The sequence below is a fragment of the Tachysurus fulvidraco genome, chromosome 21, assembly GCF_022655615.1.
Source record: "Tachysurus fulvidraco isolate hzauxx_2018 chromosome 21, HZAU_PFXX_2.0, whole genome shotgun sequence".
Taxonomy (NCBI): Eukaryota; Metazoa; Chordata; class Actinopteri; order Siluriformes; family Bagridae; genus Tachysurus; species Tachysurus fulvidraco.
In genome coordinates, this window is record NC_062538.1 from 7,442,652 (window position 1) to 7,464,900 (window position 22,249).

General features: G+C 37.0%; 2 protein-coding genes across 4 annotated transcripts in view; both read right to left on the minus strand.

Annotated features, from left to right (window-relative positions):
• Window positions 1-2,860: 2,860 nt before the first annotated feature.
• zgc:171740 (uncharacterized protein LOC795694 homolog) lies at window positions 2,861-12,829 on the minus strand. Of its 3 annotated transcripts, none has more exons than XM_047805876.1 (5): window positions 12,484-12,829; window positions 10,572-10,749; window positions 8,788-9,228; window positions 8,310-8,520; window positions 2,861-6,404 (listed from the first exon to the last, which is right to left on the minus strand). In XM_047805876.1, exons 3-5 carry the CDS (start codon window positions 9,103-9,105, stop codon window positions 6,217-6,219), a joined length of 717 nt encoding a protein of 238 aa, XP_047661832.1. In that variant the 5' UTR covers window positions 9,106-9,228; window positions 10,572-10,749; window positions 12,484-12,829; the 3' UTR covers window positions 2,861-6,216. The 3 variants fall into 3 exon arrangements, with proteins under 3 accessions (XP_047661832.1, XP_027013658.2, XP_047661833.1); XM_027157857.2 differs by having other exon boundaries at window positions 10,572-10,753; XM_047805877.1 differs by having other exon boundaries at window positions 2,861-6,401; window positions 10,572-10,753; window positions 12,484-12,812.
• Window positions 12,830-17,703: 4,874 nt separating this feature from the next.
• jam3b (junctional adhesion molecule 3b) overlaps window positions 17,704-22,249 on the minus strand; it is a 35,296-nt gene continuing 30,750 nt past the window's right edge. The window contains exons 7-10 of the mRNA XM_047805890.1: window positions 21,554-21,653; window positions 21,288-21,417; window positions 20,100-20,154; window positions 17,704-20,008 (exon numbers count right to left, since the gene is read on the minus strand). Coding sequence (XP_047661846.1) covers window positions 19,973-20,008; window positions 20,100-20,154; window positions 21,288-21,417; window positions 21,554-21,653 — 321 coding nt within the window. The 3' untranslated portion in view covers window positions 17,704-19,972. The remainder of the gene's footprint in view (window positions 20,009-20,099; window positions 20,155-21,287; window positions 21,418-21,553; window positions 21,654-22,249) is intronic.

Genomic DNA, 22,249 nt, shown 5'->3' on the forward strand with positions numbered 1-22,249 from the left:
ATTGTCATTGCATTAATTGCCTGGTGGTAATCCTAACTACGGGGGAAGACACAGGCTGTCTGATGGGCAGGGGTGAAAAAATTACAAGGGCACCTCCTACTAGAGCATATTTTCTCACACATAGGAGCACCTAGAGGGCACTTCATCTCATTTTCTCACATGTTGGGAAGACTATTGTGCACTGCATGTCATGTTCTCCTCTGAAAGACCACAATAGAGGGCATTTTTTTTTCACATATACTTGCACATAGTGGCAGCCTAGTGGGTGCTTCATCACGTTTTCTTGCATCCTCCGTATCTTAGAGGTCACTCCATGACTTTTTATTCTACTTGAAGGGCAGCCATTAGGGCAATTCATTATATTTTCTTTACCGTAAGGACTATAGATAAATGTGCATTTTATCACATTTTTATCTACTACATAGGGCACCTTAATGGGCACATTCATAACATTTAAATATTGTTATACTTAAACATGCAGTTAGTATATGTAGGTACTCTGATAGTACCCATGTAGATGCAGACTTTTAAGGAACAAAAAGCTCTTGACAGTGATTAATGCACCTCAACAGTATCTTAAAAAATGAAGAGAGTAATGTGAGGACAACAACAGATGCTCATGAGGACCGTTTTAGTTCAGAACAGATAAGTTCATTTATTGATACAAAACTGTCAAACCATATATTTGCACAAGAACAACAGTGTATAGTAACAAAATTCTAAAAATATATCATTTGACGTAATTATAAACCCCGGGAGCTTTGTAGTGTGTAGAATAAATTCAGCATTCAGCACATTTGCCTCACTGTCGAATTTACATGCGAGTTATATGAGAAATGTAAAGCAAAACATCCGAGACAGTTGAATTTATGTTGGCAGAAATTATTTCACAGTATTTTTGAATGCACCAGAATACACATAAAAAACAAACAAACAAACAAAAAAAACTATAATCAAAATTCAACATATTCAAGCATATTCAGTAGACCAGTTCTAGGTACTGTTCAATATACCAGCAAAAGCATAGCTCATTTTTTAATGCTCATGATCATTAGATTAGTCAGGATACACATCCATTAAGATACTAAAACACTGTTTATCTTTTGTCATTGTTCTGAATAGCATTAGCAGTATATTTATCATCATTATTTTCACACAGATATAAGATATTTATTTTGAAACTTTGAAATACTGTGCCACAGTTTTGGCATTTCTGAAATACTAAAACATTTGACTTTTGTGTCACTTGATTTGATTCGGTTCACATTCAAATTCACGATACTGACGTTTAGGTTTCTAGATAGAAAGAACGACTCGGCACATAGACACGTTTTTGTGCATCTAATTTAAAAATAACCAACATGAGTGCCTTATACATTGCACTTAATTTTTTTTAAAATTTAATCAGTAATGTTTTTACTATTACTGGTTACACACAGAAGCTGACTTTCCAGTAGAAGATTATACAGTGGTCACTAGTGATGGTAATAATCTTTGCCACTTTTTCTCACTTTTACTCACTGACCGCTAACAGATGAGTCAAAGGTTCTAGATTCAGGTGATCATATGTATCAATGCAACTGTATCAATTGAAGTGTAAGACCTGAGGCCCAGTCATGCTTTACTTCCTTCTAATACCACATTTAATGTGACATTAAATCTGACTCAGAAAAAATACATAAAAAAAAAAAACATGTATTAAAACTGTCATGAATGTGTTATGAACTCACAAATAGGGATGCAGCGATTTCACCAGCATCACGGCTGAGTTTCGGCTAAAACGCTAAACATTTTCACTTGTCGGTGTCGTTGTGATGATGCCGAATTTGATTTATGTCTTTCAGATAATTGAGATTTACATGCGAGCTCATTATCTTCACTGTCTTTTAGTGTCACATGTAATGACAGCATGGATAAATATACACTCGTTGCATCTTCATTAGGAACGCCTGAACCCCTAATCATTCATGCATGTGTTTAATCAGCTCATCATATGACAGCAGAGCGGTGGATAACATCATGCAGATACAGGTGAAGAGCTTCAGTTAATGTTCACATCAAATATCAGAACGGACAGAAATGTGCCATTGTTGGTGCCAGATGTGCTGGTTTGGGAATTTCAGAAACAGCTGATCTCCTGGGATTTACTCATGCACTCACACACACTCACTCACACTCACGTACTTACACACGCACACTCACACTCACACACACACACTCACACACTCTCACACACACTCTCTCACACACTCACACACACTCTCACACACACTCTCACTCTCTCTCACACTCACTCTCTCTCACACACTTTCTCTCACACACACTTTCTCTCACACACACTCTCTCTCACACACACACACTCTCACACTCACTCTCACACTCACGCACACTCTCACACACTCATGCTCGCACACTCATGCTCGCACACTCATGCTCGCACACTCATGCTCGCACACTCATGCTCGCACACTCACTCTCACATACACATACAAAAAAGGGCAGAAAAGCATCCCAAAACACAACACTGGTAACAACAGCAGTAAAACTGGAATCTGAGATCGGTTCTCAGTTGACAGGAATGGAACCCAATGTGGTCTTCTGCTGTTGTAGCTCATCTGGCACACCACTGGAAAAAAGTCACTATTTATTCCCCATTCTGATGTTTGGTGCCAGTACTGACTGAGGCTCTCAACCTTCATCTGTATGAAATGTTAAACCAAGATTGAGCTTTTCTGCTAACAATAATATAATTTCACATTATAACAAAAGACTAATATACTTTACTAAAACTATGTGGAGAGTCTCATCAATTCAGTCTGTAATCAGATACAAACTATAAAGTTCAAGACCACAGTCATAATAAAAGCTCAAAATGTTTAATGTTCACTGTGTAACCAGATTAAAAAGTTGCATAGATTTCTGAACTACAGTTCAAAATGTAACGACGTGAAGTTTTTCCCAGGCCGCCACACTTATTAACGGATCTGATCTGGTTAGGAATAAATCTGAGTATGGGACCAATGTTGGGTTTCGAAATGCTAGTGTTGTATCGGTGTATCCCTACATGTCAGCAACAAAGCTTAGCCTCAGGGAGACCATTTGCATATCAGCTTATCAGAGAGAAACAAAACAATAATCAAACACATGATTTTCATGTACATGCTACAGATTTATAGCAGTCTGGATACGTCAGTAGATGTGACCCTATATATTTGACTAAAACACTAAAGACTGTTGCAGAAAACACACGTGTAATATAAAAGTGGCCATTTGCACTTCCTTGGAACAGTGCAGTGTGAATGGGTGAAAAATGCTGCTCTGGCAAGTTGATGATCAATTCATACACTTTATGTACTTGTACAGCAATTCATACAGCTTTAGTACCTGTAGTATGTGTATTTTCAGTGATGTGTATTACCTTTTATCAGCTTTTCAAGTAAAGTTTTTAAAGGTTCATTAATGGTCCTCGAAATCACCTTTTGCACCTTAAATTAGTTCTTACTTAAATACTATATTCATTTCCAGGTACAAAACCTGTCCCCTTGATGGTACAATTCGAGCAACAAGGAAAGGTACAGGCTTTTTTTTTGGAATATGAAATTTCCCTGGATAATGATATGATTAATTCACAATCACTGTTCCCTTAAAACAGACAGAAGATGACTATCACTAAATCCTTTAGCGGAACTAAATACAGTATGGCGTACGCTACTATGTTTCTTACTACGTTTGGCCCAGAAGTGCTGCTATAGTACATTCAGAATAAATAAATAATTAAACAAAATTAACATTACATATTGATAAATAAGCATTGTAAATGATTAATTGAAAAGTCTTCGTTAATGAACCAGCTTATTTACATTTATATTTTTGCCTCGGAAATCGTTGCATTGGTGTAACACTGCGGTTCTCTAAGAGGGATCCAGGGACCTCTGGGGCATAGCCAGGGATTCTGGGATTATTTTATAATCTGTTACAGTGCTGGAAGTCAGAACCATTTTCAACACTATAAAATTTATCATCAGGTTCTTATATTATAAGACTTTTTGACTGGTCACTTGATTTGAATTGGTTTAATTAAAAGTCAAAAACAACAAGATCTGTAAATAATGCATGGCAGTTTTAATACAAAAAAAACGTTATGTCAATAAATAGGCAAAATATTACTGTGCACATTTAAATAAGGAGACTAATATTTAAATTCTAATATAAAACCTGTATTGAGAAGATTCTGGGAATCTTATTTTCTATAACATCGAAAGAGGTCCCTGGTTTGACGTTCGAAAACCCCTATGAGCATCTAGCAGTGTGTTAAAAAGCTCTCTGGTGTAGAGCACTAAGTGGACATGTGGGCAGTAATAAGAGCACCATGTGACTAACACAGACCAAGGCTAGTGTTACAGCTGCACGCATCTGAAGGAAGACCATGAGACTATCCAGAAACCACCGGCTCAGCACAACGGTCTACTGTGCATAAGAAATCAGATGGCGATGAGGCTGTATAGAGTAACTCTACCGCACTGAAAAAGCATGACGCTCATCTTGCAAATGCATTATGGAGGTTTAGTGTTAAGGAAAAAAGATGTTTTCTTGTCAAACGTCATCATACGTGAATACAATAGCAAAACCATCGATCATATCTGAATTATGCTGTGTATAGAGTCACACCATAAATTTTGTGTGCATGCATCTTGCACATTACCATTTGTTCGTAAACATATCCAGTATTTATCCAATATATTAAGATCTATGATGATTTTTAAATTTATGAAGCCAATCAAGATTAACCGGAAACCAGTGTAGCCAGTGAAACATATTTGATTCAGACTTTATGAGAGCCACTGTGAATCTGTAGCCTATCCAAGGGCGACCTGGGTGCAAGGTAGAAATACCCTCTGGAAAAGGTACCTCTATTACACACACACACAACTAGTGGCATATTCACAACTGGGGGCAATTTATCACAGATAATCCACCAGTTATCATGTTTTTCAGAATTTGGCGAAAACCATAGCAAATCCTGAATATTCCTAAATTATAAATCATTTCATTGTGGCGTTCATGAATGATGAATTTTGACAGGAAAATAACTCCACTGACGAGGCCTATGAGATCTGTAATGTAAAGAAGTGAAAGTAGCACCTGATTATAGACATGCACATGCAGCCTACACATTAGCTTTTCATCTGGAGCTGAAAAGTTTTAGCACGCAGTTATAGCCACACCACCTCCACGGCTGTAGCTCTTAAAAACACTAGAGATGTTAAACCACAGTGTATTAAACAAAGTAGTCTATTAATGGCATGAGAAGACATGCAGTTATCAAACTGAACATAAGTGAAAATAATCATATAAAAGTGTGTTTTATTCCTTTTATACTACAGCAATCGCACTGCTTACGGCTACAGTTAATAAGTATGTTTCTGTTAGTGATTATAGCAGCTATAATGTGTTATTCCTTCACTTATGTCTCTGTTGCTTTTTCTTGAAGTTAATAAAAAACGTAGCCTGCTATTACAGAGAAAATTTCTATTCTGATGACCTCCATGGGATGGAAAACCTACTTATTGTTACAAAGCACTGACACCGGAAGCTTCTTCCATGGATGTTAAATAAACGTCTTTTCATTGTTAAATCAGAATCGTGAATCTAACAATGCTGTGGTATAAATGCTCGTAACCTGTATTACACTCCGTGTCGATGTACGCAGCGATGAGAAAACAAAAAAGACAAACTCAAGCAGTCACCGTGTACATGCTGAAACGCAGTTTAGATGGTAACTATGCAAATTGCTTATGGCCCCCTTTTCCCTGGAGCTGAAAAAGACATCATTATTTTGATGATATTAGTTTGAGATATGCATTTGTGTAACGGCAGAGATATGTTCACTAGATAAGGTACTGTAAGCTCGCTTGTTCTTAACTAGCTTAATAAATTTCATGATATGTTATTTTATGATAAGTTAGCTGTTTCTGAACCCGACCGTGTCCGTTCCCAGTGAAAAAGGATACACACGTCGCAATTCCCAGATTAAGAAAAAAAAAAGAAAGAACAAGAAGAAGAAAAAAGAAAAAGTCTTGTAGGAAGTGATAAGAATCGAACAGAACGGAGACTGAGCCTCACATCTCTCAGGCCTTCCAGACAGGAATGGTATTTGGAATGTATGTGGACATAAAGGAGTGCTCTCCAGGTTCTCCGGCTCTTCGTGGCCCTCCATCAGGATCGGAAGACGTGCACGGCGCGCACCACATACTGTCTACAGATGGGACATTCGCTCATGCGCTTGCCGCACTTGCTACACGTCACCATGTGGCCACATTCCAGCAGCACACAGTCGATGGGCGAGTCCATGCAGATCTTACACAGGTTCTCCTCCTGGCTGCTCGGCTCAGCTGGTTCAGCTACTGACACAGAGACACGTGCGTTTTACTGTACTACATTATACACAGCTTGCTATAAACCTTATTCGACATGGAGTATAGTGAAACTGCAAATAAACAAGCAACAAGCAGATCAGCAGTTTATCAAGCACCAAAATTGCTTCTACTAGTACATTTGTCTGGATTATTAAATATGTCTATAAATTAGCCTAACTGTAATAAGTATCAGGATTCATTTGACATGGCCTCACTATACAGTACTTTTGGCCTGTATCACTTTAATCGATTCATTCATTTTAATCATTTTTATTAAGTTTAATGACCGAATGTATTTCTTAACCTACTTCTAAAGCTACAAGAACAGCTTTTCTTAAAGGTAAGTTTAAAGGCACTTTTGAATGTTTAAGAGCATTTTTTTTAGCATAAATGAACGTCACGTTTCTTCAAGTAGACCATTTCTTCAAATGGTCCAAGGTTAAGAGTATTTCTGGACATCACACCTATATGTGTTTCTTGAACAAACATTCCCCTTTGCTGTTATATAATAGTACCAGCTCCAGTTGTGTTCCGTGTCTTGAGGATTTCGGACCTTCGTTGTGATGAGGCCAACCCTGTAAGGATCCCGAGGCATCAAGACATATATCAGCTCCAATTGGACTCTGCTTCAGGAAGTAATTCGGACATTCTATGAAGAGATGCCAGCTACATGTGGTCTTTTAGGACAACAATCTCCTCATCAAGACACAACTCCTGGTCTGTATATTTATAATCACACCGTCCAGTGTCACCCGAATGAAGAAGTTCCCCTTTGAGTCTGATTCCTCTCAAGGTTTCTTCCTCTTCTATCTCAGGGAGGTAGTTTTCATTACCACAACCATCTCAGTCACCTCAGGCTTGTTCATTGGGGATAAATACAAACAAATTTAAATCTAAGTCATGATTTTTTATAGTATCCTTTGTATAATATGAACCTTATTGTATTATATTTCTTATGTTCTGTAAAGTTGCTTTGAGGCAATGTCCTTTGTTAAAAGCGCTATAGAAATAAAATTGAATTGAATAGTACTAAATTGAATATAATAACCTCCACTCTTCTGGGAAGGCTTTATGCTATAGTTTGGAGCATGGCTATGGGGAATTGGTGCTCAGTGAGCCACAGAGCATTGGTGAGGTCAGATATTAATGTCAGGTGAGGAGATCTGGGGTGAAGTCAGCATTAAAATTCATCCCAAACATGTTGAGTAGAGATGTGGTCAGGGATCTGCGCAGGTCACTTGAGTTCTTCCAACCAACCTTGGCGACAATGAAGGAAAGCTGCAATGCTACAGCACATGCAGACATTCTAGATAACTGTGTGTGACCCACATATAGCTGTTATAGTCAAATTTACTTCCTGTACAATATATTACATTACAGTCACGTTTTCTTCTGTGTCTAATTCCAAAAGACATTTTGTGTGATGTCTTCACCACACACGCTCTAGCCCAACATTATGATACTGTACACTGTAGGAAGCCATTTAGGATTTGGCCTAGTTTGTTTATTTTCATGCAATGTAGAAAATGTAAAATGTAAATATTCCCAAGAAAACACTGTAGTGGTTAAACAAATGAATCTGAATCCTTAAACATTATGATATTTTTCTTACTTTTTGAGGTGTATGTTAGAAGAATACGGAGTAAAGCCGTTGTTAATGCATTATTAATTATTATGTTTGAAGCAGTCTGTTTATTAACTTTATCCTAAAACAGGAAGAGTTTTTGTTTACCTTACACTTGTATCTGGTTATTTATATAATTTTGTGAGTAATATTCGATTACAGTCATACTTATTCCTGCGTAAATGTCAAAATAAGAGACTTTGTATAAAGGGAGAATGAAGCTAAAGCTAAAGCTAAAGCTGCAGTGTGTGGTGAGTGGTGTGACTTACCCAGGTTGTGGAGGTCTCTCTGGTCATTAAAGAGACGTTTAACTCTCTCCATCAGCTCCCACTTCTCACAGCAGCCCTGGTAGTTGACAAAGTTGCGTGCCAGTATTTCCTTCAACTGCCGCACTGTAAGACCCTCAATGTCCTCCACACTACTCAGATCAGACAGAGAAGCCCTGCGACTGTGCACCAACGTCTCCTCGCTGTCTGTTGACTAACACACACACACACACACACACACACACACACACACACACAACCACACGACCGCAAAGGGACGGTGTGATGCCATAAATTAGATTATTGTTAACTATTTTGATTTATTATCAAGAATTGTTTGGTCATATCTGGTGACCTGGTAAATTTACACTTATCCATTTAAACACTGTGGATCTTCTGCAACATTTAGTTCCTGTTATCTCATATCTGACAACCTACCTTATAAACAGATCCAAAACATCTTATAATAGCAGCTAGTCACCTCATCATCATCATCATCCTCCTCTTCATCTTCACCCTCTTCTTCCTCCTCCTCCTCTTCCTCCTCTGTGAGAGTCTCTGGCTCCTCGGCTGCCTGGGATGGAGGATCGTGGGACTGGGAGACGTCTGGAGCGGCGAGCTGTGGGGCAGAGTTGCTGCAACCATTACTGCTGCTGCTACTGCTGTTGCTACTGCTGCTGCTGCTGGGTGTGTTTTGGTCCAACACGAGTTCAACCAGCTCCTCCTTTTCACGACACATGTGAGTGGGGACGTCATGCAGGTGCAGGTAGTCACGCAGCTCCTTCACCTTCAGCCCCATCAGCTGGCTCCTCTCGAAACGAGTGCCGACGAAGCGCCGACACGTCTGGCAGAGCGCAGGCCTGAGCTCGGGCTGCACCCAGCAGCGGTTGCAGAAGTGCTTCTTGCAGTCTACACACACATTCTGTATCAGGAGGATGAAGAATCAGTGATCAGTTGATGCCTGCCAATATGCTGAGTCGCTAATAACTGTAATCTGATTAGTAGATATCTGACATGCTCTTCCGCTACCTGCAGTGCAGCAGTTTCCTGTTCACACTCATCTGTGACCTGATCTGGGTGTGTCGCAATTATTACCCTCTGCATTCCAGTCAGGATCAATCACAATAATTCAACTGTTCATTGCAAGAAAATTGACAGCTTAGCAAATTTTCTTGTTCTATCGGCAGATTACTTTGCCAATTTTAAGCATTAATTTCTAGTAAGAAGCTACGATCTGCTATCTGCCTATAGAATGAGAAAATGTAAAGCTTAAAAAAAATAGGAAAATATGCCTGGAAAATAGGCTTAATAATCTTATATTTGAAAGTTAATGACTTCAATTAAATTCAAGATATTATCACTTGCTAACATGTCATGTCACATGTGTCACTTTATCTGCCTTGCTTAGAATAATTCAATTCACTCAGACAAGCTTATACATGTTGATATACATCATCTGATATCTGGGATATTAATATTTATTCAATTTGTCATATAAACTCCTTACAGGAGAAAAAAAGAAAAGGGAAACCCTTATTAGTTTTGTTGGGGAAGATTTTTTGTCTCCCTGCATCCACTCTAATGACCTCAATTAAGCATCATTGCATTATAATCTTTTGTATTGTTTACACAAATATTACACAAGAACATTTATGTGCTAACTTCATGTCCTTCATTATAAGCTGTATGCATTATTATTCTCCTATAACAGCACATTTTAAAGTGTTTTATTCCTTTTCTCCCACAGTAATTTGCCCATGAGAATAATTTTTTATTATTAAATAACAATGCATTATTTTTCTTCCATTTAAAGATATGTTTAATGTTGCAGATTGTCAGAAAAACATGTTTGTTCCTGTCATAACACTTCTTAACAGCAATAAACAGTTATTCTCGCATTAGCCTTGCAATTTTCTCTCTTTTGATGAAAGTGTTTGTCTTTGCATGTAAGAAAACCTAAAGATTAAGTCTAACTGTTACAGACTGTTATATTTTTTTTCCCATAAAGGCTAAATAAAAATCTCCTTACAGAAAATTGACTCAATATTTATACACGTTAAAAAGTCACAAAACAATGATATTGTCAGAGCTGCTGGTCTAGGAATAAAAATCAACATCTTCTGACTAATTAGATTCAAAAATTCAACTATTCACTATTAGACCTAATAAAAAGACCATAAATTCATTCTGTATACGACACCGAATATAACATCATAAACTGTTGTGATGCTGAGAAGTGTATGCATGTGTGTGTGTGTAGTTCACCCTGCTCGCCGTGTCCAAGTGGCCTCCACAGGCCCTGCACAAGTGTTCGGGTGAGGATGGAGCAGGGCTGTAGCCCGAGTTTGTGAAGGCCTGGTGCCATGTGCTGCTGGTTTCTTCCACGGTGGCGGTCGTTTTCCCCACACAGAGTCAGTTACATCAACATCAGGCTCTAACGCTCCTTCCTGACCAATCAGAAACAGGTAAAAAAAAAAAAAAAAAAACACACACACACACACACAAAGCTAGAACAATACAAAATGAATATTTTTATATATTACACCACATGATACTGCATATTCTTATACTTACTCAAGTAACTGATTGTATATTTTCCCTTCTAATAAATATTGACTTTATATATCATGCATATATTATTAATTATGCATATAATATATCACATTTTTTCATAATAGTATCATAATAAATTTTGTCAATCAAGCAAAATGTTTATTTGACAAATTGTACATTACTATTATTATTATTATTATTATTGTTGTTGTTGTCTTTATATATCATTCCCTGTGTAAAAAGTATATTATATTTTTGTACATTATTATTATTATTATTATTATTGTCTTTATATATCATGCCCTGTGGAAAAAGTATTATAATATTATATTTTGTCACATTTCTTTCATAATAGTATCATAATATATTGTCATACAAGCAAAATGTTTATTTGACATAAATTTTACATTATTATTAATTGCATTATTATTAATATTATTCATATTCATATTATTATTATTGTCTTTATATATCATGCCCTGTGGAAAAAGTATTATATTATATACATTATTCATATTCATATTCATGTTATTATTATTATTATTATTATTATTATTATTATTAATAATAATAATAATAATAATAATAATGTCTTTATATATCATGCACTGTGGAAAAGTATTATAATATTATATTGTCACATTTTTTTCATAATATTGTCATATTTTGCCACGCAAACGAGATGTTTATTTGACATAAATTGCACATTATTTTTATTATTATTGTCTTTATATATATATAATCCACTGTGGAAAAAGTATTATATTATATTTTTGTACATTATTATTATTATTATTATTATTATTATTGAAGTCTTGTCTGAACACACCCTGTATGTGTCACTGATAACCTTCTTGTGTTTACATCACTTGTACCATAATAATTAGAGCAACACAATTCCACCTAAAGGACCACTTTTAATCTTTTAAGGATAGGTTGTGATGGTCTTTACCACACAAATTAAATAAACACTTCACACACTGACTGATGTTACAATTATAATAATAATTATCATTTATAATAATAAATAATAATAATAATAAATATAATTATAATAATTATTATAATATAGATAATACAATTATATGGTCTTATTCACCAATCATCACTTAAGCATTAAAGCTCATTTTTCCTCAAAGAAAATAAAATATTTTACCCCTTATTTATTAAACAAATTGTGCTGTACACAAACACAAACAACACGATTATAATTATGCACATCTGGACAGTATAATATCCAGATGTGCAGGCTAATTCGCTAACTGGTATCAGCACGTGTAATTTTTATCATATTTACGGTGTAGACAAACACACAAGGAGTACAGAAGTGTAGAAATAACGTTTATATATATACATTTTAAGTTTCTATTTTAATAAAGAATCAAGATGATACGCAGCGAATTTCCCAGTGAATAATTATAAGGCCGTATCCTAAATATCTCCACGCTCCCTACTTACGTGCACTATCTAGGCATTGTGAAATCAGCTAGGCATCTGTGCTCTATCTAGTGCCCTAAATATCCAGCAGCAGGTGGTTCAGGACTAAGCCTTGGTAATGCAGCAAGCCAGCCGGCTGCGCTACAATGACTTAGCTAACTAGCTGATGCTAAGTGAAATATCTTACCGAAAAGACCAGGTACAAATCGTTTCAGTGACAGTCATCTCGTACTTCCATAACCATGGTATAGCATATCATATATTACGGACTATCTGCTTGAAAAAGCAATGAAATACAGCTTTACGAAATAAGAACACTCGGATAACCGGTCATATTCTCGCTAAAAATGGATGATTCGTGATTGATTCGATTCCAACTTTAAGAACGGCTCTTTCTACGTGGTCTATTTCTATACAGAAAAAGAATCGAATCACTAATACGATTCGTTACTAGTTCCCGCGACAGAAAACGTGGTTCTGTTGTATGACCTATAAGAACACTGCCACCTGCCGGACGGTCATTAAATAAACAAGGTGATGGAAATCGAGTGAAACACTTAACCCCTTAAAAATCAGAGTTTATGAAATAATAAACAAATAATAAACAAATAAATAATAAATTAATGAATGAATTAATGAAATTAAAATAAGAATTAAAATAAAAATTAAAATACAAAATACAAAATAAAAAAAAATAGAATTAATATAGATCTGGTGCAAACAGGAAGAGGCATGAGTTCAACATTGATTGGTTGCATATTAAATACATTTTAAAAAATTCTATTTGTTACTGTGCAATGTTTCTTAAAATTCTGGATGGTGCTTGTCGTGTTTGCTGTAGTTTTGTTAAATTGTGTGCTCTTTTACTGTGTATGGTTTATTGCTTAAAGTAGAAAAAAAGATGGGTAAACCTTAATATTATGCGATGCATTGTATTGAGTGTAATGTCTGTAATGTATTGTGTAAAGCATCTTTCTCCCCTGCCTGTCTGCTGTCTTTCTGTAAGGATTTAAATAAAGATGAGATACAGAGAGAGACAGAGATTCATAGCATAACTGGAGTTTGCCATCCAGCTTGCTAAAAGCTTGGCAGAATTCTATAATAAGGATCAAAGTACAAAATGCTGTGGAAGAACCTGAATGTTCTGCACAGAGCTCAACATCACCATCCACCTTTGGGATGATCTAAATGCTTTGTGATTATCTTATAGTCCCGCTCACCCAGCAATGCCTGACCTGACTAAATATCTTGTGGATGAAACATAAAAAATCCCCACAGTCACAATACTAAATCAAGTGAAAAACCTTCCCAGAAGAGTGGAGTGTAACTCATTTAAATGAACTTATTTGATGTGGTGTTAATGTATGTACAGTATGTACAGTATGGCTGCTACAGTATATGTTAAAGCTGTCTGAACTGTTCTGCTGCCAATCCTGGCTAGAACACTCTTTCAAAAGAGATCTCAATGAGGTTTTCCATTAAAATAAAGGTTAAATGAAATAAATAACACTAAAAGTGGACTAAGTCTGGAATAAGATGTTTATTAGGTACATATGAATGTGATGGTCAGATTTGCATGGATTTATGGCAGAAATATGGGTTGAAACTACATCTCAAGCTTCAACAAATTAGTGGATTGTGTGTTTATCACCAGCAGGGTGTGCTGCTTGCTGTTAAACCTCTGTTTTCATACTAAACACTAAAGTAAGATTCAAATAACTGAAAAGTTGTTTTTTCTTCTTTTTTGTAGTCAGTAATAAGTTTACTACAGAGGCTAGAAACTAATTACCAGTTGGAAACTCAGATTCCAAGAAAGATCCATAGAGGTATTGTCATAAACAGAGTATAGATATGAGATTGATAATTCGATTAATTTCCCTATATACATTTATTTTTGTAGATACAATGCCTATGAGGAATTTTTCATATATTTTCAATTCATTGCATTTTGTGACAATAAAAAATGCTTCTTGCCCATTTGGGTACAGAGAATACAGAATAGGGTTTGTTCAAGGGCCCAACAGTGGAAGTTTGGCAATTCTGGAGCTTATACCCCTTATACCCATTGAATCACTCAGTAGCTAAACCAGCCATAAAAATAAGCCTTGTTTCCACCCAATTTTAAACCAAGTACCTGTTGCATATTAGGCAAACAGAATAACATAATAACTTTCAGATGTATGGACTATGGATAAGGTCCATACATCTGAAATGCATTTACACTGTGATAACCTTGTTTCACAAACAAAGGCTAAGAAAGAAGAATAAAAATGTTGATGAAATTTTTCTGAAACCTGGCAACCTGCGATACTGTGAGAATGACAGTGAGATACACACCTGTTGAACAAAGACACATATAAAAGCACTCAGAATGAGCTGCTAGACTGCATGCTGTAAGACTGTATGGTGTCACATCTTAACTAAATATTCATAAGATATTAGTGTGTGACAGAAATCACATGATGTCCTCTGCTCCAGCAAAATCAATGGCCATAAGCTACTGTTGTTAAAAGTAACTCAATTCCTTGTCACATGGGAGTTCATTATGGCAGAGGTTAATGAAATGACAGTTCCTTCACATCCCCTGCATGTGCTAGTCCTCTGGAACTAGCATGCTAATATAATTACCCAGAGAGAGCAAATCCAGCTGGCTGCTGCTGTTGGATGTTGATAGTTTGGTTTGTCTGGCACAGAGAAGTGTGGAACTAAAAGTGAAGGACAGTCAACTGGGATCTGACCTGGGGTCCAGCCTGCAGATGTCTCTACTACAGAAGTAGAGATTTCCTTCAAGTTGAACAGCAGCATTCCAGCTGAGTCAACTGTGATGCAACTGCTAGGCCTCAATTAGTGACTCATTCCCTCTTGACCATGTAGACTGCTTCCAAATGTTGTGTTGATTCCCCTGTCATCTTTATTAAATGAGAGTTAAACTGATGTTTTGCAACTGCTGAACAGACCCTGCAAGTGTAGTGTAGTGTAGGCCTGAATGTCTCTCTCTTTTCTTAGTGGTCTTACTGTAAGAGTCATCCAGATACAGAAGCTTGTAGGGACACAGATGCTCTCACATGCTTTCAACTTGAATGTGTAATAAAATAAGGCACTGGAGCTACATTGTTTGAATCACGACTGGTAAAGACTCAGCATGTAGACTTTTAACCCTCCATTAAACTCTTTTTCTGAGCAATAGTCATCTAGTGATTACAGATGGTTTCAGTCAATCAATCAATCAATCAATCAATCAATCAATCAATCAATCAATCAATCAATCAATCAATCAATCAGTCAATCAATCAATCAATCAATCAATCAATCAATCAGTTTAACAATAGATCCAGAGAGAATACACTGAATGAGATACCAGTCTATCTTACAGCATTATTCAGCATTTTTATTGATTATATTTTTAGGACAGGGACAGTTAATAATGCATTTCACTACATGCTGTAATGTGCATGGAAGTGACTTTAATAGAAGTGACCAAAAAACCTGTAAATACAGAGGTGTAACAGGAGTGCCACAATATCTGTATATCTGTGAAGATCCTGAGGCCTCTAGAGATTTACCAGCTCCAAATGGATTCCGTTTTATTAGGATTGCAAAGATGAAAAAAAAAACCCACAGTTACCAACTCCATGTGGTCTCTGAAAACAACAACCTCTTCATCAATACACAATTGTTGGACTGTATATGACTGTAGAGAGGACATTATTAATTATAACACTCTCCAGTGTTTTGAATTTAAATATCTATCTGCCTTAAGTGTTCATCATATTCGTATCTCTTTCTGTATTTAAGCCTGAAGTGGACGTGACCTAAAGTGGAAGTTTTATCATCAATATTAAATGTGAGCTATGAAACACTGGAGCACACGAATCAAACTGTGACTGTGACTCAGTTCCTCAATTTCAGCTTCTGTTCTTATCATAATTTAGTCACAGTTGAGTCACAGCTGAACTAGAAATGTTTGTGTAACTTCTCGGGTCACGGGGAGCCTGTGCCTATTTCAGGCGTCATCGGGCATCGAGGCAGGATACACCCTGGACGGAGTGCCAACCCATCGCAGGGCACACACACACACTCATTCACTCACACACACACTCACTGAGATGCCAATCAACTTACCATGCATGTCTTTGGACCGGGGGGAGGAAACTGGAGTCCCCGGAGGAAACCCCCGAGGCACGGGGAGAACATGCAAACTCCACAAACACAAGGCGGAGGCGGGAATCGAACCCCCAACCCTGGAGGTGTGAGGCAAACATGCTAACCACTAAGCCACCGTGCCCCCATATTTATTTATATTTGCCAAAATATCTACTTAACTGGTCTTTTCCCAATCTTTAGTTAATCACTGTTTGTGAGTCTGTGCCCACTGTACCCTCACTGTAGCCTCACTCTAGCCTCACTGTACCCTCACTCTAGCCTCACTGTACCCTCACTGTAGTCTCACTCTAGCCTCACTTTACCCTCACTATTGCCTCACTGTACCTTCACTCTAGCCTCACTGTAGCCTCAATGTGCCCTCACTATAGCCTCACTGTAGCCTCTCTGTAGCCTCACTTTACACTCACTATAGCCTCACTGTTGCCACTCTGTAGCCTCACTTTACAGTACACTCACTATAGCCTCACTGTAGCCTCTCTGTAGCCTCACTGTAGCCTCACTTTACACTCACTATAGCCTCACTGTTGCCACTCTGTAACCTCACTTTACAGTACACTCACTATAGCCTCACTGTTGCCACTCTGTACCCTCACTGATGCTTCAGATTCTTTTTTTAGCTGACAACATTGGATATCAGTGTGGTTTTCTGTTGTTTTAGCTCATCTGCCTCAGTGTTTAGAAGACTTTGTTCTTTGAGATGGTTTTCTCTTTACCAGGGTTGCAAAGATTAGTTATTTGAGATTCTGTAGCCTTCCTGTCAGCTATAAACAGCCTGGTCATACTCCTCTGTCCTCTCTCATAAACAAGGAGTTTCTGACACTTACGTGATATATTTTGACTTTTGCACCATTCTGCATAAACCAAGGTGTATCCGATTTTATCATGAAAAGCCAGTGTGATGCAGGTTTTCATCATAACCATGCAGAAAACAACCCCATTGTATTTTTTAAAACCAAGATCAACTGATTAAGCAAGTGGAATCAGGTGGAATCTCCACTTTGATTTGAATGAAATCCTGCACTCACACCAGCCCTTTGCACATAAGATCAGTCACCCCTGCTGTAGATCATTGTGCATTAAAAGCCCAGATCAACATTTGCTGAAATACACAAACCATATTTACGGTGAACATCCATCCATCCATCCATCCATCCATCCATCCATCCATCCATCCATCCATCCATCCATCCATCTTTCATGTCATTCTGTCCACCAGGCTGTAAAATCAGAGCAACAACAAATCTTATGAAGTAATTTTTATTAATAACAAACATAAGCTATTGTTCAAGAATTCACACAGGATTTGTACCAACCTAAAATCAATGCGAGGCGAAAATTATTTCAGGACTGAAAAGGGCACGAAATGTAAATTTAACCTCAAAAGACAATTAAACCTCCTCCGTCAAGTCCTTGGTGCAAGAAAATTACAGAAAGAGGATAAAAAGTCATTTATTCAGTCAGTTTTTGGTAAAGCTTTGTACTCAATACAAACGTAATTACACCTCGCTCAGTTGCTGTTATTAAGTCAACACTCCATTAAACACTTTTATAATGTAATACATGTTTTCAAACAGTCATCAAATGGTTATGTGAAATAACAGTGTCTTCTTGAAATGCCACTTCACTCTATATTTAGGCACTAATACAATATCCAAGCTCTAATTCTACTTCACTGACCAAAAGAAAGGAAGTCATTAAATCAGCACACAACAAAATTAAACTCTATTTACAAAAAAAAAACAAAAAAAAACAAACAAACAAACAAAAAAACAGATATGTGCTGTATATCAGAATAATAACCTATTATCATTCCTCTCAAACACCTGCTGTGATTTATACAAAGGGTATAAAATTTATTAGAAAATCAGTCAGTTTGAACAGTGATGTGTCCAAATAGACATCACAGTATATAACAAGCCATCATTTATATAGAGCACTATAAACACTATCTTTATCATATGACCACACTGAAAGGCACTCAAGAGGAATGATTAACGTTTCTTAGAGTAAGTAATCAACTCGAAGAAAAGAAGAAAAAAAACACTACACAAAAAAAGTTACAAACTACAAGTGGTTGTATTTGTTGTGATTGTACTTCAAAATCTGACATTTTGTGTGAATTGTAGATCAATGATGTAGGAATCAAATGCAGCCTGTAAGGCAGATCCTCTCTCTCACGATTAGTTCACCTGAAATTGTGAAAAGAGTGTCATATTTGCCTCTTCTTGGATATTTCATATCTAAAACTGTTATTTTTATTCCCACAAGATGGGAGGTACAAATGAATCAGCATACAACCTTTGCAGCCTTCTGTTAGCTGAACACAAAAACCCTGTTTAATTAAAAAATAGTATTGAAACTACTTCTCAAGAAGTAAAAGACCAATAAAGAAAAGACAATAGAACACAACCTGGACAGTATATTTACTATGTACATGATCAACAAGGACACTTAAACTCAAGGATACACAGCTCGGGCTGTTTACAGTGTTTTCTGCTAGATTAAAAAATAGTTCTTACTGTCTAAGACTATCTACAAAAACTAACATGGAACCCTATGCTAAAAGAATGTAGCCTGTAAGAGTAAACTAAGTAGGTAAGACCTTTGAAAATGTTATCAATGGATATGATACTGAATTTCAAACAGGGCTGGATTTAAGTGGTCTTGATTGAGAGTGCAGTTAAAATGTCTGGATGGGCGTCTTTTCTAAGGACACGTTTTTTTTTCTTCTTCAAAACGTAACCTAGAATTTTATGGATTTACATGTAAAATCTAGGCTCTGAAATTAGAAAAGGATGTTTTGAATTTGGTCTTAAGTTTGACCCCTAATATAATGAATGTATTATGTATTAGTGTAATGTATTTAATTACTGTATTTTATAATAAAATCTACAAAGAGGATTTTTAAAGTAGCCCAATCCAACACCCCCATTATTTCAAACTCAAGAGCATCAACAGATGTCAGAAAATTTGAGATGATTTATTTCAGGAAAACTACAGGCTGGTCAAAATGATTAGCTTCTTTCAAATTGGTCTATAAAATATACTGGCTTCCATGTTAGTAATTTACAATTTTTTTTTATCTTTTTTTAAAAAAAGTAAACCTCTAAGCATTTCAAAATATATTCTATCAAAACAATATTCTGACAAATTTAACTGGTACAAAACAAAAGTTATACAAACGACAAGCGATTTAAAGGAAAATGTTTACGCGAATCTGCTGAAGCTATGATTAAAAAGAAAGCAAAGTGAAAAAATCAGACATAAAAGGTGGTTTCAAGAGGAAAAACTTCAGTGGTCTTATGGAGATTAATGCTTGTAGGTGGAAACGAGACTTTTTTGTCCACTTTGGCAAGTATGAATTGTGTTATATCGAATGTGCTGTCATGTAAACCGTGTCCTGGCACAGCTGAGAGTCTTTTTCCTCGTGTGTGTGTTTGTCCCTCATTGTCTGCAAGGTATTGTGCTAATGACTCCGATGTGTTTCAGGGTCTCCACATCTTCCCTTGATTTTAGATGACGAATGATGATTTGTGTTTGAAATCACCCTGAAAAAGAGCAGGTAAAATTGAGCAAAAGGTGCGAGAGGTATTCAGCATGTTATGCACAAATCTAAGCGGAGTTAATCAACCAGTTCACCTCATCATCTGTCCGGATGTAATCCACTCCATCAGTCTTTCCTGGTGCTTTGTAACTAGAAGAAAAAAAAAACCCCACAGATTAATTTACTACTCAGGTTCATTTGCATAATTGTGCTGCATCAATTATTATTTAAAATGTCTATGGAATTGGTGACAGAGTTTCAGACGGAGCGCTGCTGCGATTTCTGTTAGAAGACTCGTCTCACGGTGTGCTGAAAGGGGTTTAGGAGTGGCTGATTCCGTAGTACCTATTAAAACAGTCCACCACTGACAGCTGGAGCCCATGTGCATATTGGCACACTGTGTGTCATTGGGTTCAGTGTGGTATGTAGTGAGGCTTCATGGCCTTGTTATACAGGGACCCAGTCCTTTTTTTAGGACTTCTGAGAATGAATTTATATTCCAAATATTCTCAATTTTCTTGCTATGTTCTAGGAGTCATTAATAGTATAAAGAAAAGTGAAACCATTAAATGTGATCTGTAAAAATAATGTTATTTTTCTTAGCTCTTAATTAGAAAACCAGATGTTTGCTCTCTGAAAATGAAAATTCTGGAGGGAAAAGCTTGTGTATATAATACACTATATCAGTATATATACGGGTCAGTGCTTGCTCTACATCTGCTGTCTGGATTGAGTTATGGAAAAAGAATGGTGTTCTGTTTTGGGCAAAACTCCTGGCAGAAGAATAAACATCACCGCCTGGCACAGCAGATGTGAGTAGAAATGACCAGTAGATGACAGAAACAATCAGGACTAAGTGTTTTACGGGTCCACACACAGGCACAATCTACCCACTTCACTTCACTAACTTTTGCATTGGTAGAAATTGCTAGCTCACATTGAAACTGACTGACTTCAGGCTTTGTGTTTGCATTGTGTCGCTGCTGGTACTGTTTCAAAATGGATAACAGTGACTAGGAAATTCCTGGGTATGTAAACGTTAATCCAAATGAGTTCAGTTACTTGTCAAAACTTTATGATTAATATTCCTTTTCTGCAATCTCTCCACTGTAACACGTCTAAATCCTAACTTTGTGGATACTACTCTGAAATCTGAACCTTAAAAAGACCTCACAAAATTAGACCTCATTTAAAAAGGGGAGGCAAAGAGCACTAAACAGCTGTGGGATGTCTGTGTATCAGGATAAAATCAGCAGGAAAGGCTCTCTTCCTTTGTCACTTACTTGCTTCCTGTCTGCTTTTCGACGGCAAAGAAACCTCTCCTGTATGCACAGCAAATGGCCACTATTATGCACAACAGCACCAGCACTACCACCAGCACACCCAAAACGATGCCAACAACGTTCAGGTCATCTGGAAATAATAAGAGAAACAGCATGAGGGTTTTATTTGAGTTAAGAGCAGGATGTACACTTGATTCACACTAATTATGACGTAATTGTGACGTGATTACACGTCAACGTTTCTGTCTGTTAAGACGATGACTTACAGACTTCCATCATCTGCGGGCCGCACTGGGCCACTCCTGCCTCGTTCTTGGCTCTGCAGTAATACTGTCCGGCGTCCTCTTTCTTCACTGCACTAAATTTCTACAGGACAATAAATAACACATCTATCATCACTGGTTATTTAAGGGATATAAAGATTCACATATTCTAATTCTAAAAGATTTCAGTATTTAAGACTGAGATGAGGGCTTAGTAGGAAAGCAAAGGTGACTGAAAGGTGAATTGTGTTGGCAGGGGTGTGATCAGTGGACCAGCAGGTAACGTCTGATGATTCTCAGGTGTCAATTTTAGTTATTTGTGTCTGTTTGTGTTTTCACACTCCCCTGTAATGCTCTATCAAGAGAGAGGTTTTATAGATACAAAAGACACACACACACACACACACACACACACACACACACACACACACACACACACACACACACACACACACACACACACACACACACACACACACGTCTGACTTGTGAACCTGAAGGAGCCCTGTTATGATTCCACCTGGCTTTCAGTTCTTCCTCCACACTTACAAACCAGGGCTGTTAATGGATTTATACTGATTTACAGATTAAAAAACTCACTGCTCTTTTCACAAAATGATTATTTAAAACCACTTTCACTGTCATTCTCACTGTCCTTCTTCACACTAAACCCCATATTACATTAATGCAGCTTTTTTC

Coding starts and splice junctions, on each gene's coding strand:
- zgc:171740 (XM_047805876.1), bottom strand. CDS start 9,105: ATGGGGCTGAAGGTGAAGGAGCTGCGTGACTACCTGCACCTGCATGAC. Junction 8,521..8,787: donor AGGATGATGATGATGATGAG/GTGACTAGCTGC, acceptor TGTGTGTGTTAG/TCAACAGACAGCGAGGAGAC. Junction 6,405..8,309: donor GAGAGACCTCCACAACCTGG/GTAAGTCACACC, acceptor TCTCTGTGTCAG/TAGCTGAACCAGCTGAGCCG.